Source organism: Perissodus microlepis, chromosome 1, assembly GCF_051167445.1.
Source record: "Perissodus microlepis isolate ML-2025 ecotype Zambia chromosome 1, ASM5116744v1, whole genome shotgun sequence".
NCBI lineage: Eukaryota > Metazoa > Chordata > Actinopteri > Cichliformes > Cichlidae > Perissodus > Perissodus microlepis.
The window spans coordinates 38,465,116-38,490,466 of NC_140461.1; the positions used below are offsets into that span (position 1 = coordinate 38,465,116).

At 38.4% G+C, this 25,351-nt stretch overlaps 1 protein-coding gene across 1 annotated transcript in view; it reads left to right on the forward strand.

Moving 5' to 3' along the window:
- tmc3 (transmembrane channel like 3) overlaps positions 1 to 25,193 on the forward strand; it is a 44,409-nt gene extending 19,216 nt beyond the window's left edge. Inside the window, exons 11-22 of the mRNA XM_084923077.1 lie at positions 75 to 184; positions 646 to 724; positions 6,007 to 6,261; positions 8,428 to 8,556; positions 13,293 to 13,360; positions 13,705 to 13,833; positions 15,505 to 15,615; positions 16,722 to 16,847; positions 17,022 to 17,100; positions 18,845 to 18,887; positions 22,136 to 22,409; positions 23,965 to 25,193. Coding sequence (XP_084779203.1) covers positions 75 to 184; positions 646 to 724; positions 6,007 to 6,261; positions 8,428 to 8,556; positions 13,293 to 13,360; positions 13,705 to 13,833; positions 15,505 to 15,615; positions 16,722 to 16,847; positions 17,022 to 17,100; positions 18,845 to 18,887; positions 22,136 to 22,409; positions 23,965 to 24,967 — 2,406 coding nt within the window. The 3' untranslated portion in view covers positions 24,968 to 25,193. The remainder of the gene's footprint in view (positions 1 to 74; positions 185 to 645; positions 725 to 6,006; positions 6,262 to 8,427; positions 8,557 to 13,292; positions 13,361 to 13,704; positions 13,834 to 15,504; positions 15,616 to 16,721; positions 16,848 to 17,021; positions 17,101 to 18,844; positions 18,888 to 22,135; positions 22,410 to 23,964) is intronic.
- The last annotated feature ends 158 nt before the right edge of the window (positions 25,194 to 25,351 follow it).

A 25,351-nucleotide genomic window follows, 5' to 3' on the forward strand; every position in this document is an offset into this window, starting at 1 on the left:
TTCAGTTAAAATAACAAACTTTTCTCCAACTACCAACTACCCATCAGTTACTTATGTATCCATCTTCTTTCCAGGTGAGTGTAGTGGTTTCTCTCATCACCATGATTGCTCCATCTGCTTTTGAACTGGTGGCTCAGCTGGAGATGTACCACCCACGAACCTCACTGCGATTCCAGTTGGCCAGGTACCATTGTCTAACCGCAGCCTATAATGACACAATAATGGCATGCTATACTATTCAGAAATTGAATGGAACCCTTACACTTTTATGCCAAAAATCTAAGTTAAAATTTTCCCTTAACTTTGGTTAGTTATGTGACAATAGTGATATGAGTTGCAACTTACTCAGGCCCTGCACGTTTTTAAAGTCTTTAATTTAAAACCTAAGTAGTACAAAAACTGGTTTTATGGTTTTTTAAAGTTTGTGGTGATTTTATGGGTAACTGATATTAATAATATAGTTTCTACTAACCAAAGTTAGTTTGGTTTGTGGGTTAGTTTGTTTTGTTCTCAACAAATTATACAATGTTTGTCAGTAACAATTTTTACTTTGACTATTTCATTCATCAAGATCTGATGAGAGCCCTCATTGGAGCAGTATTTATATAATAACTGAAAGGTCTTACAATGCTCATCAATTTACAGGGTCCTTGTCTTATACCTTGGGAATCTCTACAGTCTCATCATTGCTCTCTTTGATAAAGTCAACAGTATGAGCTCTGCTGTGAGTATGTTAACTAGCCCCAGTTAAGAATTAGTTATCTTGTTTTAAATTTGAACACTATTTAGAAAATAATATAAGATTAATAATTTAATTTGCTGGTCATTCATTTTGCCACAGTTACTAGAAAATAGCACAAACAAGTTACCAAATATTTAACCATGGAAGAATTGCTACAAAAATCATGTTTTGAAAATGCAGTATTTAGTGGACCTTCTGATGAAATTAAAAAAGTAAATGGTAAATGGTAAATGGCCTGTATTTGTATAGAGCTTTACTAGTCCCTAAGGACCCCAAAGCGCTTTACACATCCAGTCATCCACCCATTCACACACACATTCACACACTGGTGATGGCAGCTACATTGTAGCCACAGCCACCCTGGGGCGCACTGACAGAGGCGAATATTGATGAATATTAATATGAGTTTAAATCTGTATTGTGACTCAGGCATTTTATTTATTTTTTGTTGCAATTTATTATTTAAAAGTATAGTGTGGAATTGATTGTTAAGGGGAGAAATATCACTGATGTAAAAGTCCCTAACTCACAAAATCTCATCAAATACAATACATATGGCTTTAAACAGTTAAACTGAGATACATATCATTCAAGTGAAAATTCAGAATATAGGTTATTTTAATGTTGACATGAGCAACACATTGGACAGAAAATAACTGGTAAACTTGTTATGCTAACAACTAGCACTATTCCAGTAGTATTACTTTGCTACATTTTAGAGCCAAAGTTAAGACTTTAAGAAGGTAAACACAGTTCATTCTATCTTCAGTGTCTTTAAAATGTGTCCAGGTATTCTGTTTACTTTTTATGCACATAAACTAACTAGTTTGGAATTATTTTCTACTATCTTTATACTAATGCTAATGCTAATTGTGTAGGCTAAATAAGCTAATATGCTACAATGCTCAGTCCTACATTTTAGACATCTGAATTCAGGGGTTGCATCCTTCAAAGGCCACATTTGAAGGCTGATTATGTCACAGCAATGCGAAGAAGACTGTTTTCCCGGGATCTGAAGGATCCATGAGGTGGAACCTTGGTGGCCCACTCTATCCCAAGATTCATTGCGCATTGGTGGTTCTAGAATATTTTTTGAAAAGGATGGTCCAAGGAATGCAGTCAAGGAATAAACTCAAATGTAATTACTTGTTTTTATCTCACTCAAATATCCTGTAGCAAAAATATTAACAAGAGTCTAAAATGTCAAAATTCTACAAAGTTTCAGATGTGTAATGAGTTAGTGATGCTTTTAAAGCTTTTACATTAAAACATAAGCAGTCAAAAAACCAACTTACATGTTTCAGAGTTTGTGTAGATGCTATGGAAAATTGATACTAAATATATCTAGATTTCCCTTCAGTTGTGTATAACTTTTAAAATCCTCTGCACATACAATTCAGTTTTGATACCAAAGCTGGGTCTGTTTAGTGGTGTGAAGTTTAATATGCTTCAATGTTTTAGGGAGAAAAAAGCCAACAGTGACCAACAGTGTGATTACATAATTAAATGTTATTTCGAGGTACTTTATTTCAAATTATGTTTTGTTTTTTGTTATGTTTTTTACAGTAAAGGAGACATTCATTATAATGTAAATAATTTAAGTAAACCGTAATTAATTTTACAAACTGCCTAAGTAATTCTGTATGTAATGGATGGTCCACTAGTCATCTGTTCTTTTATATTAAATATAAAAATGATAGTGATAAGAACTTTTCTCCTGATTATTTGAGATTATACATTCATACAATCAAACTTTGCAGGCTTATCTGAGCATATAATAACGAAGTGAAGGTGAGTTGTTTTCATGTTAAGAACATGAAACAATTTCTTAATACTTAAAAAAATGTTTAAAAGCTTTAACAATACAGTACAATACAAAATTATCCTTGCACTCTGATGCACTAGGGAATTCACTTTTCCCCTGCTTTTCAGTTTGGCAATAGAGGGGAAGTGTTCAAAAACGTATTCAGTTAAGAAAATTGATGATGTACAATAAAGCTCTGATTATGATTTGGATACCTAAAAGGTGTTAAGACTGTGCAGTGTTGAAATTACATATTTTATTTTTTGGCTTTGCAAACAAGCCATTACATCACCCACTTGTCACTTCATTAGGTACACCTCACTACTACCAGTCTGGACCCCTTTTTGTCTGACAAAACTGACTTAATTCTTTGTAGCATACATTCAACAAGGTGATAGAAACATTCCTCAGATTCTTTCATCACACTTGGAGTCCTTTTTGACCAGGATATGACCTTCAGTGCACATATTAAACAAATATGTAGGACTTCTTTCTTCCATTTGCACAATATCTCTAAAATTAGAAGTGTATGGGCAGAAATCTGTGCCATCAGAAACTGAATTTGAATAAGTTAAATTTGAATTTGAATTGCTCAGATTGAATCTGAATTGTAACTTGAATAAATGTTTTTAAATACTGAATTTGAATTAGCCTAATTTGAAATTCAATTTATTGGTTTGAAAATGATCATCACTAAATTGAAATTGAATTTTATATTTTGAAATTGAATTCATTTGCTTTGAAACTGTATTTTATCCTTTAAAAATTTAGTTCTCGAATAATTTCAGATTCACTTCTCACCATTCAGTTTCAGTTCTACAATTCAGTTTTTTGGGACTTACATCCGGTTCTGGTTCAAGAGTAATTAGCGCAGATTAATAGAACTACGTTTTACTAGCGGACCGAAAGTGTTACTGACGGGAATCTACAGCGTTTTGAGCTGAATTCAGACTTCAGACTATGTGTAAGACATAAATAAAGCTAAAACACAAAGGTTTGGACACCGTTTTGCATGTTTCCCTACTGTAGGGGTCTCTGCAAGCATACAGAGCTCTGAGAGGGTCCAAGATGACAACTTTGGAATTCTACTAGAAACAGTCGATCATATTTGTCAAAGCTGAATTCAGGGCAAACTACGCTAAATTAGCGTTTTTAGCTAACAGCTACAATAAGCATAAAAGTTACTGTACAGCTATCATTTGTTAACATGACGCTTGTTCTCATACATGTAATACATTTATTACCAACCTGAGAGTTTATCCGCTGGTCATTCGACATGACGAATGACTTCTGAAGTCTGAATTCAGCTCAAAACGCTGTAGATTCCCGTCAGTAACACTTTCGGTCCGCTAGTAAAACGTAGTTCTATTAATCTGCGCTAATTACTCTTGAACCAGAACCGGATGTAAGTCCCAAAAAACTGAATTGTAGAACTGAAACTGAATGGTGAGAAGTGAATCTGAAATTATTCGAGAACTAAATTTTTAAAGGATAAAATACAGTTTCAAAGCAAATGAATTCAATTTCAAAATCTAAAATTCAATTTCAGTTTAGTGATGATCATTTTCAAACCAATAAAGTGAATTTCAAATTAGGCTAATTCAAATTCAGTTTTTAAAAACATTTATTCAAGTTACAATTCAGATTCAATCTGAGCAATTCAAATTCGAATTTAACTTATTCAAATTCAGTTTCTGATGGCACAGATTTCTGCCCATAGAGATGCCCTGTCTCAAAGTGAAGCTGAAAAAGCTGTTCATGCATTTATCACTTCCAGGCTGGACTACTGTAATTTGTTATGTCAGGATGTCCTAAAAACTCCCTGAAAAGCCTTCAGTCGCTCTATTCCACAGCATGTCTTTTGTTCCGTCTTCTCTCTCTCACCCCAACCAGTCACGGCAGATGGCCCCGCCCCTCCCTGAGCCTGGTTCTGCCGGAGGTTTCTTCCTGTTAAAAGGGAGTTTTTCCTTCCCACTGTCACCAAAGTGCTTGCTCATAGGGGGTCATATGATTTTTGGGGTTTTTTCTGTATGTATTGTTATTATATAGTAGGGTCTACCTTACAATATAAAGCCACCTTGAGGTGACTGTTGTTGGGATTTGGCGCTGTATAAATATATAAAACATATAAATATATAAAAAATACATAATTTTATATATATATATATATATATATATATATATATATATATATATAGATATATATATATATATATATATATATATATATATATATAAATAAATATAAATATAAATTGAATTTAGCATCTTTAGCATTTTAAACATCTTTTCTTGACCTAAGTTCACACATAACTTAGGTTATTCTCATTTATTAACAGAAACCATTAATTGGTGGAAACTGCCATTAATCACAAGTAAATGTTATCTAACAAATCAATACACTACATCACTGACAATTAAAATAGTTGTCTATATCAGCGGTCCCCAACCCCCGGGCCTCGGACCGGTACCGGTCCGTGAGTCGTTTGGTACCGGGCCGTGAGAGTTGAGGCTCAGGTGTGAAATGTATAGTTTTCAGGGTTTTTATCGGTTTTCAGCGTTATTTTGTCATCGTTTTTATTGTTTACTCGGTTTTTCTTGGTCTTTTCACGTGTGTTATGAATAAATTTTCTTTTTTTTCGGTACCGGTACTAGTTTTATTTTGTTGTATTTATCCGCGACACCTTAAAGGCCGGTCCGTGAAAATATTGTCGGGCATAAACCGGTCCGTGGCGCAAAAAAGGTTGGAGACCGCTGCTCTATATTATAATTTGTGTATCTTTTCCTAGACTTACTAGGAACTATAGTTTGTGCATTCTTTTTCACAAATACGCTGTGATAAAGAGAATACAGATGAGCTAAGAAAAAAGAGTTTATCCTTCATTTTACCTGAAACAGTCAGTCATAGATCCATAAAGTAAATTTAAATCATTAAGTGTTTCATGAATTTGAACTGGACTGCAGTATTTGAGTTAAATACCTCCCTGGATCATTTTTCAAAATGTGCATAAATATATATATTATAATAAAACAAACCTGTAGGATCTAATATAATTGCTACTTTTGTGCTGCTGTACAAATTTGTTTATTGGCTAAAGTTAACACTCTGGTCTAAAGGGACTCTTGTCTTTATATTCCCACGGTGTTCTCTCAGCCTCAGATACATCACACATCGATTTAAATATCTTAGTTTTTTCAAGTAACAGTAAAGCAATTTGGATAAAATAAAGATTTGTTACTGTTTCTTTCAAACAATGTTGTCCAACATATATCTAGTTGCTACTGTCACAGTTGGACTAGACCGTTAACAGCCACTCACTCGAGCCACTCGAGAAGAAGCTCCTTCTCGGTCATCATGGAGATTCTAAGGATGCAGCCCTTGAATTAAGAAATACCTTTGAAGTCACTCATATAATTAAAGCATAGCACACAGCTGTATGGATTGTGATCTGTCTTCAAGGTCCAAGTGAGTAACAGTAACTGGAATGAGTCCAGCTCCTTTCTGGCCACAATATCGCATCCTGAGGGAAACAGCCTCTCCACCCTAGTGTCAGATATCTCCCTCTCTAAGAATCACAACAGCACCACAGCAACCATCGCCACAGTGCTGGCTGTAACCAGCAGGAGCAGCTCAGGGGACGTCTACAACCAGACAGCTGTGTTTGAAAAGAACACCCGACAACAGGATCAGTGCTGGGAGACCTATGTTGGACAGGTTTTGCTTTCTGATTGGATAACGGTGTATATTTGTGGAAATGATAAAAATATATATAAACATTATGACCACCTGCCTGTTGCCAAAACATCAAATGACAGTGATGCATTGTGTATTCTAACACCTTTCTATCAGAACCACTTTTTCAGAATTGTTTGAGCTACAGTAGCTCATCTGTTAGATCGGAACACGTAGGCAAGCTCTCCTCGCCATGTGCATCAATGAGCCACACGAGCCCATGACCCTGTCGCTGGTTCCCAACTGTGAAAGTGGGAACACCCCAAAAGTTTTGGAGCTCCTCTGAACCAGTCCTCCAGGTTGCTCAAATCCTTACGCTTGCCAAACTTTGAGGGCAAAATATTAACTTGCTCACTAATGTATTCCACCCAGTAGCAGGAGAGATAATCAGTATTATTCACTTAACCTGTCAGTGGTCATAATGTTATGCCTGGTATATATGATATATACAGGGAGTGCAGAATTATTAGGCAAGTTGTATTTTTGAGGAATAATTTTATTATTGAACAACAACCATGTTCTCAATGAACCCAAAAAACTCATTAATATCAAAGCTGAATGTTTTTGGAAGTAGTTTTTAGTTTGTTTTTAGTTTTAGCTATTTTAGGGGGATATCTGTGTGTGCAGGTGACTATTACTGTGCATAATTATTAGGCAACTTAACAAAAAACAAATATATACCCATTTCAATTATTTATTTTTACCAGTGAAACCAATATAACATCTCCACATTCACAAATATACATTTCTGACATTCAAAAACAAAACAAAAACAAATCAGCGACCAATATAGCCACCTTTCTTTGCAAGGACACTCAAAAGCCTGCCATCCATGGATTCTGTCAGTGTTTTGATCTGTTCACCATCAACATTGCGTGCAGCAGCAACCACAGCCTCCCAGACACTGTTCAGAGAGGTGTACTGTTTTCCCTCCTTGTAAATCTCACATTTGATGATGGACCACAGGTTCTCAATGGGGTTCAGATCAGGTGAACAAGGAGGCCATGTCATTAGTTTTTCTTCTTTTATACCCTTTCTTGCCAGCCACGCTGTGGAGTACTTGGACGCGTGTGATGGAGCATTGTCCTGCATGAAAATCATGTTTTTCTTGAAGGATGCAGACTTCTTCCTGTACCACTGCTTGAAGAAGGTGTCTTCCAGAAACTGGCAGTAGGACTGGGAGTTGAGCTTGACTCCATCCTCAACCCGAAAAGGCCCCACAAGCTCATCTTTGATGATACCAGCCCAAACCAGTACTCCACCTCCACCTTGCTGGCGTCTGAGTCGGACTGGAGCTCTCTGCCCTTTACCAATCCAGCCACGGGCCCATCCATCTGGCCCATCAAGACTCACTCTCATGTCATCAGTCCATAAAACCTTAGAAAAACCAGTCTTGAGATATTTCTTGGCCCAGTCTTGACGTTTCAGCTTGTGTGTCTTGTTCAGTGGTGGTCGTCTTTCAGCCTTTCTTACCTTGGCCATGTCTCTGAGTATTGCACACCTTGTGCTTTTGGGCACTCCAGTGATGTTGCAGCTCTGAAATATGGCCAAACTGGTGGCAAGTGGCATCTTGGCAGCTGCACGCTTGACTTTTCTCAGTTCATGGGCAGTTATTTTGCACCTTGGTTTTTCCACACGCTTCTTGCGACCCTGTTGACTATTTTGAATGAAACGCTTGATTGTTCGATGATCACGCTTCAGAAGCTTTGCAATTTTGAGACTGCTGCATCCCTCTGCAAGATATCTCACTATTTTTGACTTTTCTGAGCCTGTCAAGTCCTTCTTTTGACCCATTTTGCCAAAGGAAAGGACGTTGCCTAATAATTATGCACACCTGATATAGGGTGTTGATGTCATTAGACCACACCCCTTCTCATTACAGAGATGCACATCACCTAATATGCTTAATTGGTAGTAGGCTTTCGAGCCTATACAGCTTGGAGTAAGACAACATGCATGAAGAGGATGATGTGGACAAAATACTCATTTGCCTAATAATTCTGCACTCCCTGTATCTATATATATATATATATATATATATATATATATGTGTGTGTGTGTGTGTGTGTGTGTGTGTATGTAAAATAAAATACTTGTATATAGTATTTGTAAATTTCCCTGATGAATATGTGTATATTGTGTCTTTAGGAGATGTTGAAGCTGTCCATCATTGACATGATCTTCACAGTGGCGAGCATCCTGCTCATTGACTTCATCAGAGGTCTAGTGGTTCGCTACCTCAGTGACTGCTGCTGCTGGGATTTAGAGAGCAAATTTGTAAGTTGGTTGCAAGCTTTTGCTTTTACAAAATTTAGCAAGTAAATGCTAAACATGAGAATTAAGGTATTTATTCTTATTCTATTGAATGGAATTCTGTATACATACACAATACACAGGTCATAATGTTTCAGACTTGAAAAAGGAAATAGACCCAGAGAATGATTTCTTCTCCAATACTGAAGACATCAGCTGTTGCTGCCACAGTGATGAACAGTTTAATCACACCATTAAATGATAATGATAAATGATCAATAACGATAAAGAATATTTAAATCAGTTAACAAAAGCTTTCAAAATTATTGCTGTATCTGAAATATGGATTAATGCAGAAACAGGGATGGACTTTCAACTGGACTTTTCAACCCAGGAAAGGGGGGGGGGGCTGTGTACATGGATAAAAAATAGATTACAAGGTGGTGGGAGCTATGATAACTGTGTTTGATAACTTATTAGTCAATGTGTAACAATTGAAATTTGCAAGGAATATTAAAAAAATGTTCTAATATTTGCTGTATATATAAAGCAGCAGGCTCTAGCGTTCAGCTCAAAAGCAAATCAAATTATATCAAATCAGATATATTTATCTGTGGTGACTTTAACATTGTCCTGTTGAATTAAAAAAAAACCATAAAAAACTAATGAATTAACACAACAGTTGGGCTATCCTAAAATCACTAGGCCAAACAGAATTACACTTCATTGTGCCACCCTAATTGATAATAGTTTCAATAATTTTTTTTTCCAGTTTTTGCAGTTTGACAGTAATCACAAGAGACCACAACCAGGGAAAAACCAGACTCTAGACTTTGTGGGACAGATAAACATAAATTTCTCTCTGACAGTCAGTATGGATTCAGACTGAACCATTCAACTGCACGGGCATTAATTGGGTCAGTCGAGCAGATTATAATTCAATTCAATTCAATTTTATTTATATAGCGCCAAATCACAACAAAAGTCGCCTCAAGGCGCTTCATAGATACAGAGAAAAACCCAACAATCATATGACCCCCTATGAGCAGCACTTTGGCGACAGTGGGAAGGAAAAACTCCCTTTTAACAGGAAGAAACCTCCAGCAGAACCAGGCTCAGGGAGGGGCGGGGCCATCTGCTGCGACCGGTTGGGGTGAGTGAAGGAAAACAGGATAAAGACATGCTGTGGAAGAGAGACAGAGGTTAATGACAGATATGATTCAATGCAGAGAGGTCTATTAATACATAGTGAGTGAGAAAGGTGACTGGAAAGGAAAAACTCTATTGCAGCATAACTAAGGGAGGATTCAGGGTCACCTGGTCCAGCCCTAACTATATGCTTTAGCAAAAAGGAAAGTTTGAAGCCTAATCCTGAAAGTAGAGATAGTGTCTGTCTCCTGAATCCAAACTGGAAGCTGTTCCCACAGAAGAGGCGCCTGAAAACTGAAGGCTCTGCCTCCCATTCTACTTTTAAATACTTAAATTCTGGATTTAACAGGAAGCCAATGAAGGGAAGCCAAAACAGGAGAAATCTGCTCTCTCTTTCTAGTCCCTGTCAGGACTCTTGCTGCAGCATTTTGGATCAGCTGAAGGCTTTTCACCGAGTTTTTTGGACATCCTGATAATAACGAATTACAGTCGTCCAGCCTGGAAGTAATAAATGCATGAACTAGTTTTTCAGCGTCACTCTGAGACAGGATATTTCTAATTTTAGAGATGTTGCGCAAATGGAAGAAAGAGGTCTTACATATTTGTTTAATATGTGCGTTGAAGGACATGTCCTGGTCAAAAATGACTCCAAGGTTCCTCACAGTGTTACTGGAGGCCAAGGTAATGCCATCCAGAGTAAGAATCTGGTTAGATACCATATTTCTAAGATTCTCAGGGCCGAGTACAATAACCTCAGTTTGATCTGAATTAAGAAGCAGAAAGTTAGCGGCCATCCAGGTCTTTATATCTTTAAGACATTCCTGCAGTTTAACTCCTTGGTGTGTGTTATCTGGCTTCATGGACAGATAGAGCTGGGTGTCATCTGCATAGCAGTGTAAATGTATGCTATGTCTTCTAATGATGCTGCCTAAGGGAAGCATGTATAATGTAAACAGAATTGGTCCTAGCACTGAACCCTGTGGAACTCCATAATTAACCTCAGTGTGTGAAGAGGACTCTCCATTTACATGCACAAACTGGAGTCTATTAGATAGATATGATACAAACCACTGCAGCACAGTACCTGTAATACCTACAGCATGTTCTAATCGCTCTAATAGGATATTATGGTCGACAGTATCGAACGCTGCACTGAGGTATAGCAGGACAAGCACAGAGATGAGTCCACTGTCAGAGGCCATAAGAAGATCATTTGTAAGCTTCACTAAAGCTGTTTCTGTGCTGTGATGAGCTCTGAAACCTGACTGAAACTCTTCAAATAAACCATTCCTCTGCAGATGATCTCTTAGCTGTTTGACAACTACTCTTTCAAGGATGTTTGATATGAAAGGAAGGTTGGAGATTGGCCTATAATTAGCTAAGACTGCTGGGTCTAGAGATGCTTTTTGAGTAAAGGTTTAACTACAGCCAGCTTGAAGGCCTGTGGTACATAGCTGATTATTAGAGATAGGTTGATCATATTTAAGATCAAAGCATTAATTAATGGCAGGACTTCTTTGAGCAGTTTTGTAGGAATGGGGTCTAAAAGACACGTTGATGGTTTGGAGGAAGTAATTATTGAAGTTAACTCAGAAAGATCAATTGGAGAAAAAGAGTCTAACTTAACATCAATGGTACTAAGAGTAGCTGTAGATAATATTACATCTGTGGGATGATTATTGGTAATTTTTTCTCTAATGATAAAAATTTTATTTGTGAAGAAGTTCATGAAGTCATTACTAGTTAACGTTAAAGGGATGGTTGGCTCAACAGAGCTCTGACTGTTTGTCAGCCTGGCTACAGAGCTGAAGAGAAACCTGGGGTTGTTCTTATTTTCTTCAATCAGTGATGAATAGTAAGATGTTCTGGCTTTGCGGAGGGCTTTCTTATAAAGCAACAAACTATTTCTCCAGGCTAAATGATGATCCTCTAAATTTGTGACACGCCATTTCCTCTCCAGCTTATGAGTCATCTGCTTTAGGCTACGTGTTTGAGAATTATACCACGGAGTCAGGTACTTCTGATTAGAGACCTTAGTTTTCACAGGAGCTACAGTATCCAGAGTCGTACGTAGTGAGGAGGTAAAATTATTAACAAGATGATCGACCTCTGTTGGAGTAGCGTTCAGATAGCTGCTCTGCTCTGTGTTGGTACAGGGCATTGAAGATGATAACAGTGGGTGGATTATATTCTTAAACTTAGTTACAGCGCTTTCAGAAAGACATCTACTGTGATAAAGTCTGCTCTCCACTGCTGAGTAATCAATTATTGTAAATGTAAATGTTATCAGGAAATGATCAGACAGGAGAGGGTTTTCAGGAAACACTGTTAAATGTTCAGTTTCTATGCCATATGTTAAAACAAGATCTAGAGTGTGATTAAAGTGGTGGGTGGGTTCTTTTACAGTTTGAGAGAAGCCAATTGAGTCTAATAACAGATTAAATGCCACGTTGAGGCTGTCATTCTTAGCATCTACATGGATGTTAAAATCACCCACAATAATTATTTTATCTGAGCTCAGAACTAAATCAGATAAAAGTCTGAGAAATCAGAGAGAAACTCTGTGTAAGGCCCAGGTGGACGATAGATGGTAACAAGTAAGACTGGTTTCTGAGTTTTACAGCTGGGGTGGACGAGGCTAAGCATCAGGCTTTCAAATGAATTAAAAGTCTGTCTGGGTCTTTGGTTGATTAATAGGCTGGTGTGAAAAATTGCTGCCACACCGCCCCCTCGGCCTGTGCTTCGAGGTTTCTGGTAGTTAGAATGACTCGGGGGTGTTGATTCATTTAAACTAACATAATCATCCTGCTGCAACCAGGTTTCTGTAAGGCAGAGTAAATCAATTTGTTGATCAATTATTAAGTCATGTACTAACAGAGACTTGGAGGAGAGAGACCTAATATTTAATAATCCACATTTCACTGTTTTACTCTTTGGTTCAGATGTGGATACTGTACTGTTCTTTCTTTTTGATTGTTTATGTTTAAGTTGTTTGTTGCTGGCTTTTAGTTTGTTTTTTGTCTTTTTGGGAGCTGACACAGTCTCTGTGGAGATGGGTTTTTTGGGGGGTCAGATGCCTGAACCACCTGAACCGGCTCCTTTCAATGTGGAGGAGCAGTGGTTCTACTCTGAGCCCTTCCCAAATGGCCGACTTCTTCACCCTATCTCAAAGAGAGAGGCCATTCAGTCTTCAGAGAAAGCTCATTTCTGCCACTTATATCTGCAGTATTATTCCTTTGGTCACTACCCAGTAGGGATGGGAAGCTGGTTCAGGTTCAAAAGCTGGATTTGTCATACTGTGTTGGTTACAAAACCACCATGAAAGCTCAAAGGTCTATGCATATTTTAGAGCAATATATGATTTGATCCAGATGTCGTTTTCAGGGAAGACCTTGCAAATTTTAACCTAAGACAATGCTAATGCTGTATCTTTTACAAGAGTATGTCTTCATAGCACAGGAGTCCTGGTAATGACCGGGCATCCCTGCAAACCAGACCTTTGCAGTAACTGAAAACATTTGGCATGTCATGAAAAGACAATAAAGACCCAGAGAGACTCTGGTCTGACACAGGATTGTTGCAGTGATTACTTTTGTTTTGTCTTTTTTCAGCCTGAATATGGAGAATTCAAAATAGCCGAGAATGTCTTGCATCTAATTTATAACCAAGGAATGATCTGGTAAGTCTGAAAAACATTTTACAATTCCAGAACCACAGGACCTATTTCAGAGCTAATGGCCTGACTGGTGCTGACAGGTCTCCATTACCCTGTTTAACGGACTGTAGCTCTCTGTAATCTTTCCACTACACCTCTTGATTGTATTTTCTCATCTAATTTCAGAAACGTCTCCTTGCAGCAATAAATGTAATGAAGTGAAATCATGAGCCACTGAATGTAATATCTTTTATATGAAGTGTGACCTTATTGCCTGTGTGTGAGTGTGTGTGTGTGTGTGTGTGTGTGTGTGTGTGTGTGTGTGTGTGTGTGTGTGTGTGACTGATCTATCTCTTTCTTTCCTTCAGGATGGGGGCATTTTTTTCTCCCTGTCTTCCTGCCTTTAATGTGCTGAAGCTGATTGGTCTGATGTATCTGAGGAGCTGGGCTGTACTTACCTGTAATGTTCCCCATCAGCAGGTCTTTCGAGCATCCAGGTTTGATACACACACGCGCGCGCGCACACACACACACACACACACACACACACACACACACACAGATGAAACATACCCAAATTTCCAGTATAGTTAAAAAAATCATTTGTTGACTTTTTATTTGGCCTAAATATTAGTGTTTTTTCTACCACCGTGTTGGCATTTTGAACACAGAATTTCCCACATTTGGATGAAAGTAAAGGTAAATTCAGGTAATCTTAGCAAGCTTGGTTAACTAGCTGTATCTGCACAGGTTTAGTGCTGTGATGCTGCTGAATAATGGACTAATTACATATTAAATTTTCACTCACCAAAACTGAAGCACAAACCTTTTGGACTGTCTTTTCCTTACAGCACAATTTGTTAAAACAAAATCCATTAAAATGCTGCAAAAAGGCATAAATGGTGCAAACACTATGGAGAAATCAAGGTCAGTGAGAGGTGCAGCCCAGCACTTTTCATAACCACCATCAAAACACCAACAATGTCTGTGTCCAGACAGTCTCTTATATTACATCCTTGGCTCATTGCAGTTTGACAAAGATTTAAAATTGCCACCAAAGGCTTGTATATTGTCAGCAAAGGGGGTATTTTTCTTAAGCCTGTTCACTTATCAGCCTGTGCAGCAACTTACGTATACACACATATACTCAGTCAGGCCACTCTGATTTATGTTTTTTTTAAAAAAGCTGTGATTGCCTCTTTCAGTCCTTATCAGCTACTCCCAGATGTGGTGGAAAATCACACAAGACACATGTGCATATTGATAGCATCGACAGTTCACTGTGCAAATGAAAATACAGTGGTGTGAAAAACTTTTTGTCCACTTCCTGATTTCCTATATTTTTGTATCTGTGACATTTAAATTTTTCAGATCATCAAACAAATTTAAATATTAGACAAAGATAACACAAGTAAACACAAAATGCAGCTTCTGAATGAAGGTGTTTATTATTAAGGGGGAACAAATCCAAACATACATGACCTCGCTGTGGTAAATGGAGACATGAATTCTGCTGTCTACCAAAACTTCCTGCAGGAGAATATCTGGCCATCTCTTTTTGACCGCAAGCTGAAGCACACTTGAGTTCTGCAGTTCTCATGATTCACCACTCGTTCAAGATTTGTCAGAATATTTTTTTTCTATGATCTTTATTGCTCAAAAAGGGAACAGTGCTTATCCTGTTACTCGTTGCACAAAGGAACAGATTCTAGCTCTGCTGATGGGTCGGGACCTTTTACAGCCCTGTCAGCTCTCCTGTAATAACGCCCACTGCTACTTAGCTTATCAGATTAAGATCCCAGAAGTTTAAGTGACTTGATGCTATACTTTTATGAAAAATCTTCCTTAGTTTATTTATTTATTGAGCAGTGTATTTTGGCAAGTAGAATAGTCACAACACTTAATCTAGTTACTTTGTCAATTTTCAGTTAGATGTTACAGATATGTGGTCAGATACACAGAAAAAACAAAGAAAAAAAGTTTACCTTTTGAAGATGACAAACTGTTTAGAGCATATTTTGCAGATATACTCTGGGATACTTCTGCTAAGTTGATTCACATGAATTGTAATTTTCTACTGAACTGCTCAGGAGCATGAAGGAAAGACAGTAATGTAAAAATGAATCATATCAACACATCCATGTTCTCACGTTGCTTTGCTTTTTTAGGTCAAACAACTTCTACCTGGCTATGCTGCTTTTCATGCTGTTTTTGTGTATGCTGCCCACCATCTTTGCTATAGTGAGATACAGACCATCACAACACTGCGGACCTTTCAGGTAAGGAATTAAAATTTATCTTACATCCATCGAGACCTTCAAGGTCAACTTAACAATTTATTGGTGAGAAACTGACAAAAGACTTTATGGAAACTATGACTCTTGGAATTTTGGTGTGTATTGTCAACATATACAGTAGAACGCACTGTATAAAGATTTTGAATATCGTGTCACGTTTCACCTCTGACCTCTCCCAAAGGTCAATAAATTGACCTAAGGTCAAAGTGATAATGCAGGCAAAATACAATACTATTTCCCTAAAGTAAATACTGCTCAGGGAAGCAAGCCTCTGACTGTTTCTTGTTTTTAATGAACAGATTCCCTTTTTTATTTACTGTGCTGAGAATGTAAGACAGTAGTGGACGTTTTACCACATGTACCAATGAGGGATATATGCATGTTTTAGAGAATTCCCAATTTTGGTGTCTTCCATCCTCAGCCTGCACAATACATATTTATGTGTGTTTTGAAACGGGACATATTTTAATTTATGAGCGTAGCATCATAGTTTGGAAAAGATCTTTCTTTGCATAGTATACAAAGTTAAATCCTGTTTCCAAAAAAGCTGGTAGGGTATTTAAATAAAATCAGTAATTTTCATACCATTTAAAGACTATATTTAAATACTTCAGAAAGAACATATTAAATAACTGAAATTGAAAAATATTATTCAATTTATATGAAATGTTGATTAAACTCCATTGCCAGATACACATTAAAACAGTAGGAAACATCTCCATTTCCTTCTGTGTTGCGTCTCCGTGTTGGAACGAGTTGCTGCAGTTTGAAAGCGATGCCCACTGTTGTCCCTTTTGGAGCTATATTATTGAAATGGATGCAGAATGTTCTGGACTGTCTTGCTGAAATAAGCAAAGCCTTCCCTGAAGTTGTCAACTGGATGGCAATATATGTTGTCATGCAGCTGTATATATTTCATTCAGCATTATTTTTGCTTTCATCGATGTGGAAGTTACCAGTGATATACTATATACCCTAACTACTGGTTTTTGAAATGTGGTGCATGAACAGCTCTTTTGTTTTCCCCCTTCTTGTGTGGTTGTGTTTCAGTGTTCAGACAAAGAAAAATGCTTAAATTTGTGTTTCAGTGGTCAAGAGAAGATTTACGACATCATCTCTGAGACAGTGGCCACTGACTTCCCGATGTGGTTCAGTAAAGTAATAAGTTATATCACCAGTCCTGTCGTCGTACTGCCAGCACTGCTGCTGCTGTTGTGAGGCTGCACACGACACATATTGCATATATCTGTCACGTAGACATGCGCTCTCTCACTCACAATTTCTCTCTAATTCTCTCTCTCACACACATATACACATACACTCACAATATGCAAATACGCAAACATCTGTATCCTACATGACTTGTGATTTGTTCAACTGTGTTTCAGCATGCTGATATACTATCTCCAGTCTATCGCCAGATCCCTCAAATTCACCAACAACCAGCTAAGGATGCAGCTCCAGACTGTAAGTTGAATCACTTTCAGCAATTTTTCACATAAAAATAAGAGAGAGAAAGGCATTTACAGATGAGGACAAACTTATTAGCCCCTCTATGAAATTTAAAGTTTTTGTCAAAAATTTCCCAAGTGCTATTTAACAGAACAAATGATTTTCCAGATAGCATTGTAAACATATAGTATCTTTCCTGGGACTGGGTCCTTCTGGACATAGACATCTGATGTTGTGCCTGGGATCTACTGGAAGCTACTATCTGCTGGATTGTCTCTCAAGTACCTTTTGCAGACCCTAACTTGGGTCCTGTTGTCTGTAGTAGATTCTTCCTGTGGATCTACCACCATCATCCCTCTGTGCTGTCCTTTAAGCCAGCTTTTCCCAGCAACTGTGGGATTTGTTCATGTCAGCCACTTCCTCCGCCTTTCAAAGGTACATCCCATGCACAGGCTTGGTCATCTATAATGGTTCCTGGTCCTGTTCTGCATCACTGTCTGTCTTGATGGGCCTGATCTATTTGCATATGTTCTATGCTATATCCTGGATGGTGACTTTGATAGTCACTAATCCTCACTCCCTCTTTTTACTGCTCATAGAGCCTCAAGGTCCTGGACTTCATGTGGATTGGATGGACATTATGAGGAATGTTTGTATCTTCACATTAGCGGCATCCGTCTCCTCTTTTAGCTAGCTTTTTATTCAGATAACTGGTAGGGAATCTCTACTGATGGCATGGATCCTATTCTTACTGTTTAGCTGCCTTCTCAGCACCTATCTTACCTTCTGGAGGTATTTGGCTGTGCCTGACCTTTTTGCATCTTTATCATGGTTCCCACTGGCCTGTGGGATACCCAGGCACTTGTAGCTATCCTGCATATCTGCTATTCTCCTTTCTGGCTTAATAGTCTGCATCACCTTTCCTCTGTTTTCAACCAAACTTATCCAGTTCGAATAAAATCACGATGTCCTCACAGTAGATGCTGAAGTGGATCTCCTGGTGTACATCATAATTTCTTTGTACAGGAGATGGCTAATGGTCACTCCAGACCTAAATATATATTCCTATCCAATCTTACTGATAAACTGCTTTAGAGGGTTGAGGCCTATCCAGAAGTGGGCATCACCTTGGTATGCCCACACTTGATGGTGACCTCTGTGATTGTCTTTGACTTTGTCTTCCAAAGTCCCATTAAGTACACTGTTAGCCTTTTAAAGTGTCAAGCACCCTAGTATCCATAATTAAGTATCCTCTTAATTGCCCCTTGGGGATAAATAAAGTCTTTCTGATTCTGATTTTGATGTGTGGAGCATTCAGGCTTTTTTGGTGTCAATTCAGGCAGTAAACATATCATTGGTGAGATATTTGACTACAAGATAAACGGCCACAAGGAGCAGTACCCTCAGTTGGGAAGGAACAAAGATATTGTGAAGGACCGTCAACCTCCCAGGTCTCTGTTAGAGGGCCTTAGCTAGAAGGATGAAGACCACACACAGGGGGAGTGGAAATGTTTATCATTTTTAATTTTGTAAACATAAATACTGTCTGTACGCATTTGTGTTTTGTATTTACTCAGGTTGTCAGTTTTACAATTTGTTTGACCTAAAACATTTAAGTCTCACACATATGCAAAAGAAGGGAGGGAGCAAATACTTTGTCATGTCACTGCGTATATATAGTGGAGCCTTAAACTGGCCATTACATAATGATAGTATAATGGTGTGCGTCTGAAGTCAGTGTTTTTTCAAACCTTCTCAGGAGCGCACTGAAGACAAGAAGAAAGTCTTCCAGATGGCTGCAGGTATCTCTCGTCTTCTATGTTTGCCCCCTTATTGATGACCTTTTTTTGTATGTTTGTCACCCTTAAATGTTTCAGATCATAAAACAAATAAAAATATTAAAAATAAAACACAAGTAAACACAAAATACAGTTTCTAAAGGTGTTTATTTTTAAGGGGAAAAAATCCAATGTGTGAAAAAGTGATTACCCCCTAAACCTAATAAGGAGTTGGGCCACCCTCAGCAGCAACACAACTGCAATCACATGTTTGCCATAACTGACAATGAGTCTTTTACAGCACTGTGGAGGAATTTTGGCCCCCTCATCTTTGCATAATCGTTGTAATTCAGACACTTTGGAGAGTTTTCGGCATGAACCGTCTTTTTAAGGTCATGCCACAGCATCTCAGTCATGTTCAGGTCAGCACTTTAACTAGGCCTGTCCAAAGTCTTCATTTTGTTTTTTTCTAAGCCAGGGGTGTCCAACTCCAGACCTCAGGGACCCGTGTCCTGCAGGTTTAGATCTCACCCTGGGTCACCACACCTGAATCAAAGGATTAGTTCATTACCTCTGGAGACCTTAAAGGCTGTATCCCAATTCAGGGTCTGCAGCCTTAACGGTCCACAATGGCCGCGTACTCAAAGACCGCTAAGGCCGGAAGTGCGAGGCTTGTGAAATGGGACGGTCTAGCCTCCGTTGCGCTGCCCAGGTTGCCTAGCAACCATGATACTAACAGCTGGAAACGTTTCATACAGCATTGTTTGACAGAAATGAAGGAGAAAATCTTTTGTTCATTTGTTTGTTTGTTTCTACATGAGCTTTGATTTGATAAGTATCTGAGCTGAGACCACAGGACTGTGAAATCATGATTATTGGGCTTCACTTCTGTACTGAACAGTCATTTAAGATTAGCTAGTAAATAACAATTAGCTAATGTTGTTCATGAGACTAAAGTCATCTCACTTTGGTAATGTAAATACAATATGGCCAATATTAAAGTTATAATTTCAATCATTATTAGTTATTACAGCAGTGAATGACTCTGTTTCAAATACTGAGCTTCAGTAAAGATTCAAGCTGCATTTATTTATATTATTTATATTTCCTGTCACCTTAAAGCTTCACTCAAAGACAGGTTTCTTTGACACTGTATATATAACTGTGTTATATATAAGAGACAAATATTGTTCTTTTAATATGTTGGCATTACTAGATTTGTCTCAGTGCTGACTTTAAATATCCATGAAATCATCACATTCTCTGTAAGATTAACGTCAACTATTGAACGGCGTATATTTTAAAGTAAAGGCTTTAAAACCAGGTTAGTACAAACGTCACTAATGTCACATAACTTTGCCGACATGTGGCCAACAGCAATGTTTTAATGTTCTTCGTTATTAAACATTCGCACATAAATAAGTGACATAATATTCAGTACTTACTTTTAAAAGTTTACTCTTCGGCCAACCCTCTTTTTCCGGCAAAATTATCCACACCCACCGCCGCGCTATGCATTCTGGGATATGTTGGGCCACGAAGTCTACACCACCACACCCTTAAAATTCAGTGAAATTAAGGACGCATTTGAGGGCCGCATTTCGAGCAGCCTTTGAATTGGGACAGCCTTCGTCGCGTCGCTGTGATGTAATCGGCCTTAAAATGCGGCCTTTAAGGCTGCAGACCCTGGACTGGGATACAGCCAAAGACATGTTGGGGAGGTAATTTAGCCATTCAAATCAGCTGCGTTGGATCAAGGACACATCTAAAACCTGCAGGACACCGGCCCTTGAGGTCTGGAGTTGGACACCGCTGTTCTACGCCATTCAGAGGTGGACTTGCTGCTGGACTTTTCAAAACTTGTTTTGGATCATTTTCCTGCTGCAGGAGTGAAGTTCAGGTTGAGGTCACAATCAGATGGTTGGACATTGTCCTTCAGGATGTTTTGGTAGACAGCAGAAATCATGGTTCCATTTATCACAGCAAGTATTACAAGTCCTGAGGCAGCAATAAAGGCCCAACTGACTGCTGGCCCAACCCATTATTAGGTTAAGGGCTTAATGCCGATGACATTCAGCTGTATATGTCCTTTAAGCCTCATCAGCTGGATAGGCTGTCCACCCTAGTCCAGGCTTTAACTCAAATCTCTGATTGGCTTTCTAACAATTACCTTGTTTTAAACATGAACAAGACAGAGACCATGATCATAGCTCCTCCTGATCTATATTCTAAAATCAGTCGGGTTCTTGTCCCTTTCTGTTCTTCTGCTAAGTCAAATATTCGAAATCTTGGAGTAATATTTGACTCTTCTTTGGGCCTTGACTCACACGTAAAATCTCTGTCTCGTTCCTGTTTCTTTCATTTAAGGAACATTTCTAAACTGCGACATATGGTCTCCTTAGCTGAACTGGAAAAAATTGTCCATGCATTTGTGTCATCGCGTTTAGATTATTGTAATTCCCTGTTTACCAGCTTGGATAAATCATCTCTTTCTTGCCTCCAAGCTATACAAAACGCAGCAGCCAGACTACTAACTCGCTCTAGCAAGCGAGCTCACATCACTCCTATTTTATGTTCTTTACATCGGCTCCCAATAGATTTTAGAATTCGTTTTAAAATTATTGTTTTAACGTACAGAGCACTAAATGGCCCCAGATTATTTATCCAAGCTTCTCACAAAATACACTACTGCTCGCCGCCTCCGCTCACAGACTCAGAGTTTGTTGGTTGCTCCCAGAACACGTCTGAAGACGAAAGGGGGCGGAGCCTTTCAGTCTGTGGCACCAAGGCTGTGGAACAGTCTACAAGTGGTTGACTCTGTGGAATCCTTTAAAAAACAGTTAAAAACTTTACTGTTTAAACAAGCTTTCTGTTGACCAATGCTTTTTTACATTTTTATATTTTTAATTTACATTTAAACTCTATATTGTGTATATTGTGCATTTTGCTATTTATCGTACTGTTTATTTTAATCTCTGTGTGCAGCGCTTTGTGACTACCTGTCTATGAAAAGCGCTTAATAAATAAACTTTACTTTACTTACTTACTTACTTAACTTTTTCACACAGGGCCATACAGGTATGGATTTTTTTTTACCCTTAATATTAAACACCTTCATTTAGAAACTGCATTTTGTGTTTACTTGTGTTATCTTTGTCTAATTTTTAAATTTGTGTGATGATTTGAAACATTTTAGTGTGACAAACATACAAAAAAAAGGGAAACCAGGAAGGGCAGACACTTTTTCACACCACTGTATCGCTCTTCTACAGCGAGACTACAGATTCCAGAGGCTGCTGCAGACAAAAAGTCAGATCATGAGGAAAGCAACATCGCAAGCCAAGAGTCCTCTAACCACACCCCATCTCCCTGTCAGAATAGCAGCACCACAAACTTTGAATCCCCTGTTCATCGTGGGAATTGCATCCGCACCATCACGAAATCAGTATCTAGAGGAGACCTGAACAGAGGAGGTGTGGCCGGATCTATCAGAAGTCCAGCAGTAACCGTACTGCCCAAACATTGGCTGGAGCACATTCCTAACAGGTCTCACACACTGACATGTTGCTTTAACCAGTCAGGTTTACACAACTTTAGGGGACCTCTTAAAGGCTGAATATAGTGAAACTGTGTTATAAATTTCCTGTATCATATATTCACTGTGAAATTATACCCAGGAGCGATGCCTAATGATATGTTTTGATAAAGTCTCAGTCTAGTTTGCCAATGGAAGAACTCAGACTTGGTCAAACCTGGTAAAACATATACAGCCTATTGAGAAAGTTTCTTTTTAATGTCCACTTTAAAATATTGGTAGCGAAAAAACGTAAATTAAAAATGATCAAGCAATTCAAATAGTTTCTTTTTATACATATTTAAAAGATTAACTGTTATTTCTAACCTATGACATTTCAGAAGTAAACTTCTCTCATGCTGCCCATTATGTAAATCTGTAATTTGTATAGATTTCACTATAATCTAAAAAAAATAGGTCTATAATTTTTCATGCAAAGACATAAAACATTAAGTCATGACTATGGCATCCTGCTAGTATGTGTCTCTGCCTCTTCCACATCCCCTAAAATCAGCTTATTAACATGTATATAGAGATACTATTAATAATATGTATATATCAGGCCCCAAAGTATTTGGACATTGACACAATTTTTTTATAGTTTTGCCTCTGTACACCATAGTAGTGAATTTCAAATTATTTCAAAGCTTTTAACTGTATTTTAAATATGAGGGCCAAAGACAGGAGGCTATCACTGGGCCGATAAAACAAAATACAAATATTAGAAAGAACTCCAAAAGTTTAGGGGTGGTCAAATCAACACTTTGGTACATTCAAATAAGAATGAAGGCACTCACAACACCAAGAAACTTGAAAGGCCACAGGAAGACAATGAAAGGGAACAATGACAAAATGATTTCCATGGTTTAGAAAAACAAAAGCATAACATCTAGCTAAGTCAAGAACACTCTCAAGGCAAGAGACACCTAAATTAAAGAGGGTTTACAACAAGGTGCAAGCCACTGGTTACACAAGAACAAGAGGGCCAGATTAGACTTCTCCAGAAAACATCTAACAGAGTGAACATATTTCTGAAAAAAATATGTTTGACAGATGAACAAGATTAACTAGTACCAAAATGACGAGAAGAGAAATGTGTGGCAGAGAAAAGGAACAGCTCGTGATCCAAAACATGCTAAATTATCTGTCAAACATGGTAGAGACAAAGTTTGTATTGTGGCAAAGGGAACCGAGTTATACTACGCAGATTCAACGAAATGCTGCCAAACTGATCGGTGCATGGGTTCCAGACTTTAGTCAATCATTGACTACAAACGGCTGTCAATCAAGTGCCTCTTGATTTTAATATAACAAGGATTAAACATTCAGCCCTAATTTGTAGCTAAATAATCCTTAATCAGCATTTTATCAGGGGGCAGAGATATGTAAAGATGGTATCATTTTCCCCTGTTCCACAACACTAGTGTTCTGTGGAGAGCACTGACATTTGTAATCCATGGAAAACAACGAAATGTAATCTGCGGTAACACAAAAGCTGATTGTTATTGTTGTCCTTTTTCATTATAGGCCTCCACCTTTTCTTGGTGGTCCTAGCGGTACCTGCAGATCCAAGTCCTACCATCACATGGTATACAATTCTCCACCTCACTGTTCTGACAGCATTCACTCTGACCCCTTGTGCAAGAAGACTGTACATTCTGTTCATCCAGTTGAAGGTGCTGGGATCATTACTGCACAGAGTTATAGAGGACGCCGTGGTCACACCACCCGCTATGTGATTGTCAATGAGCATGAACCCAGGAAAAAGTTGCTGCGCTCAGCCACACGGATCCCACGCCATTATTTCATGGAGGAACCCACAGAGATCATGGAACTGTACCCACGTAATGTCAGACGCTACACACCACGCAATGCTCACAGTAAACCACGTCCTTACCAGTCCCACGCATCACAGCAACATCCAAGTGAAGAGGATGAGGAGGAAGACCAAGGGAAAGGCAGGAGAAAGATGTCACTAGGGAAAACTCATCGGCCCCGCTCACCGTCTAACCTCCAACAGCCAGCACATTTCTACATTGGTGACCGTCTAGAAACCTACATAACTATATCTAAAGAAAACCACACAGCTCAAGGAAGATATGGGGCTCAAGACGTAGATGAAGAGGAGAATGGAGTAGGAGAAATAGCCTGTGGAGATGAAGAGTCACACTCTGAGTCACAGGCTAATGTGAGAGTAGTTGACCCTCTTCTTCTGCAAACCAGATGTCACATTCATTCCCCGAGAAGACAGTATCTGTCTCAAACTCGGGCCAGGCATGTTGAGCCTCATGTGAAGTCCAAGACAAAGCAAAAGCTGGAGAATGTGCAGACTGAGTCAGACTCAGCTTCCCTGGCCTCTAGCAGTGACCAGCAGAATAGCAGCAATGACCAGTATATTCAGGTTATCCACAACAAGGAGCGCTATTTGAAGTCTGGAGCCAGGCAAGGACAAATGGCCAAAAAGAAATCCAAAACCAGCTTTGATCTAAAAATCACTGAATCAAATGATCTGGTCTGCTCCAATGTTTGAAATGTTGGAATTTTTTCTGTTAAATAATATATGTAGCATTAGGCATTAAGTGACACTCTGCACTGAAAGCACACAAAAATGTCATTTCCTTTCTGTGTTTGTGTGATTCCATATCCTTTTGATGCTGTTAAATAATTGCACTAGCTATTGTGGAAGTGCAAAGAACAATAGAAGAATGTGTCTACTTGTGTAACATCAGCAATAAAAACATAAACAACTTAAATAATTACATTTGGTTGCCTTTTATTATAGATAGATAGATAGATAGATAGATAGATAGATAGATAGATAGATAGATAGATAGATAGATAGATAAAATTGTATCTGAGCTGACTAAAAATACCCAGCTTAATTTGCTGTAATCACGGAAGAGGGGGTTCACGG